The sequence below is a fragment of the Atta cephalotes genome (assembly GCF_000143395.1).
Source record: "Atta cephalotes unplaced genomic scaffold scaffold00037, whole genome shotgun sequence".
In the NCBI taxonomy this organism is placed as follows: domain Eukaryota; kingdom Metazoa; phylum Arthropoda; class Insecta; order Hymenoptera; family Formicidae; genus Atta; species Atta cephalotes.
The window spans coordinates 2,643,119-2,646,694 of NW_012130101.1; the positions used below are offsets into that span (position 1 = coordinate 2,643,119).

A 3,576-nucleotide genomic window follows, 5' to 3' on the forward strand; every position below is an offset into this window, starting at 1 on the left:
CGTGCGTGCGTGCGTGTGTGTGTGTGTGTGTGTGTGTGTGTGTGTGTGTGTATAGAGTAACAAACAAATAAATTAAATAATGTTTGTAATTTCTTACTTAAACGTCATCATAACTACATGTCGATTACCAATCTCTTCTTTACTATGTGCTACACTATTAATGCTGTGTGTATCTTGATATTGATAACATTTCCAGTATGGTTTATGTGAGTAGATTACATTTAAGATGGTATCACGTATACTAGAACAATAAAAGACTTCATAAAATAGAATGAAAGAAAAGCTATTATTCTTAATATCAATGTAATAGATTGTTTACCTCAATGATGGTAAATCAAGTGTTTGTAAAACTGGACATGGATCTCCTAATAATGTTCTTAAAGTCAATGCTGCACCTTCTGCTAATGATTTCAGGCAATAACCACCCTATTTATTACAACATTGCGTTTAATATTTAATTGACAAAGAAATCAAAATATTTATACATATTTGTAAATATATTCTTTTACCTCTAATACCACAGCGACTTTTCCATTTGCCAGACTTAATAACGACGATAGCAAATGTGAATAACATGCTGGAGTTATTAGCATTTCACCCTATACATTAATACATTACAAAATAATATAAATATCATATAGTAATAATATAAATATCATATATAATATTATTACCTCATTTTCTCTTTATATATTCTTATAAATTAATCAAATTATAATAATTTATATATATAAAATATATATAAGTACAAAAGAGATACAATATTGATTTGATCTATATAATTTTTATTAAATTTATATTAAATAAAAACGCTATTAATATGAAAAACAAATACAGTATTTAGTAGCATGCATATCAATAACACACAATATAATAATAAATATTATTATAACCTTTTCATCACCCAATGCGGAATCAAAACCAGCAGAAACAAGAACCAGGTCTGGGCAAAACTAGACAAAAAAATAAAAAAAAAGAATAGTAATAATATTTAAATTTACCTCTGGACAACCCAGAGCCGCATCGTAACCTGCTGATACTATTATCAAATCCGGTTGAAACTACAATGTTAATACTTTCATTAAAAGATTAATTTTAAAAAATTAAATCATTTTATATTATATACTAATAAATAAAGGTTACATGTCACGTACTTCGTAAGCCATTGGCAATAAAACTTGCTGGAAGATCGCGATGTAATCAGCATTAGTCATGCCGGTTTTATTTAAAGGTACATTGAAGTTGTAACCCTCTCCGAGCTCGTCTCCAATATAATGAAAATCAGATTCCCTTAAGTTGGGCCAGAATTCGCCATGTTCATAACGATGTATCGAAAAGTAAACTACGCTGTAAAAACATTTTAAAATAGTTTAATTAATTCTGAACCTTAATAAAAACAAATAAATAAAGTAATGTTTTAAAAAATAATACAAATTTTAAACAATTTTTTAAAAAAGAAATGTACCGTGGATCATTGTAAAACATTTGTTGCGTTGCTTGTCCATGATGAACGTCCCAATCCACAATTAAAATCCTGTTTGCCAAATCAGAACTCAGAGCTTTCTCTACTGCCAGAGCTACATTATTGAAAAAGCAATAACCGCAGTATTCCGATTTCATTGCATGATGACCAGGTGGTCTGAAAAAATATTATTTATTAATTAATCACTAAATATTATATATTAGGGGGGAAAAAGTTCGTGGCATTTTTTCCATTAGATGGCATTAAAAAAACGCCACGAACTTTTTCTCACACCTAATAATTATATTAACGTAAGTTAAATTTTTAACTAATTCGAATACATTTTTTAATTAAAGAAAAATAAACTACTAAAGATAAAATTAATCAAATTAAATATCAATATATATTTATATTTTATGAAGATCATTTATATATATTAGGACTTACCTGATAATAGCCATGCCATTTTGTATCTCACTTTTGCAGACACTTTCTACTAAATTGATTGTTGAGCCCACAGCTAATAAAGATAATCTATATGTAGACTGAAAAAATATATATAACCAAATGTTAATAATTATTTAAATATACTTAAAAAATAGTATTCAACAAATAAGCTTGAATATTATTTTTATCATTACTTTCCCTTAAAAAAATCATGAAATTATTTTACACATACCGGATGGATATAGACACAATCGTACTTGGATGACAACAACTCCAAATTCTCAGAATCCATAGAGTCGTCTGTTGTTGTCTTCAAAATATCAATCTGTTTTTGACTGTGCTTACTCAAAAGCTCGTTCTCTGTGGCACATCTCGGTTCAATGAGTTTACATCTCTGCATCAGGCCCAATTCCTCGCATCTTTGCAAAACTCGTGTAAATCTAGCTGGACACTCGGGATAATTTGGATCCCAGATGCACTCGTGCTCAGCCATGCTTTGATCGAATACAAGACCAGTCTCCTTGCGTGTCATTTTGTATGCATCGATTACTTTCTGATATATGTCTGGTACAAAATTATTGTTGGATTTCTTGTCTGACAGCAGCTGTCGTTTTGCTGCCTCTTGCTTGGCAGCCAATAGTGCAGCTGATGGACGTGCCTGTCATCAGAATGATCATCAGAATATGTATTACATGGATTTTAAGATATATTGAAAATGCTTGTGAAAAAAAACATTGTCTCACTGATTATTATTACAATGTATCATATATTCAAACATTTAAAGTATTTTTAATACTTTTACAAGTTTAACAAATAATATTTACATTTTTCGATTTCCCAAGTTTCTTTGTTTTCTTTACATTTGAAAGCATATTTGTTGCAGTTCTTTGGCACTTGGTGGAATTCTCAATCACTTTTATCAGTTCAATCTCACTGTCTGCTAGTTGTTTAGCAGCAGTAAACAGATCCAGGTTCACCGTGGACTCAGTCTGTAAAATTATTTTGTTTAATATTTAATAATAAATGTAATATAACAACTGCATTCAACAGAAAAAGCAGCTTTACAGCTGTTATAAGATTCTTTAATATGATTCATTTAGATCCAAATGAGGAACTAAGGGCAAGATCAATTTAATTTTAATCTTGCTTTAACTAATCCATGTATCTTTTTCTAAAATTAGAAAAAATTAGAAAAAATGAAGAATAAGTTAAAACAATATTAAAGTTAATATATATTAGTAAAAATAATTTAAACAATTTAAACTGTGCAATACTATTATCGTAATTATATTGACTGTATTTGATAGAACATTTATTTTACAACTGTTGATGTCATAAAAGTTTTAAGATAAAGTCAAATTATATGGAAAAAAATAAATTGTTTCAAGATCATAGTTTTTGTCTAAAAATTTCTAAGATCTCTATTGTGCAACAATCAAATGATTGGAGCCAATTGGAGCTTCTAACCAGTGCAAGTTAACAAAAAAGTAAATTCTAACAAGAATAACAGAACCAGTGCAAGTTAACAAAAAGTAAATAGCAGAACCCTACAATAGACCTGTTGTATTATAACTGTTGTGAATAAAACTGGATTTTCTTCAGAATCATTCTTTTCACATACAATATTAAGATCTATGACAATAAATGCAAGACTTGTTACAAAAAAA

The 3,576-nt window shown here is 28.6% G+C and overlaps 1 protein-coding gene across 1 annotated transcript in view; it reads right to left on the reverse strand.

The window, feature by feature from the left end:
* LOC105621845 (histone deacetylase 6) overlaps positions 1 to 3,576 on the reverse strand; it is a 10,386-nt gene that overhangs the window by 5,230 nt on the left and 1,580 nt on the right. The window contains 9 exon segments of the mRNA XM_012203285.1: positions 98 to 241; positions 320 to 426; positions 510 to 599; positions 1,002 to 1,061; positions 1,155 to 1,347; positions 1,466 to 1,639; positions 1,910 to 2,007; positions 2,142 to 2,567; positions 2,734 to 2,898. Coding sequence (XP_012058675.1) covers positions 98 to 241; positions 320 to 426; positions 510 to 599; positions 1,002 to 1,061; positions 1,155 to 1,347; positions 1,466 to 1,639; positions 1,910 to 2,007; positions 2,142 to 2,567; positions 2,734 to 2,898 — 1,457 coding nt within the window.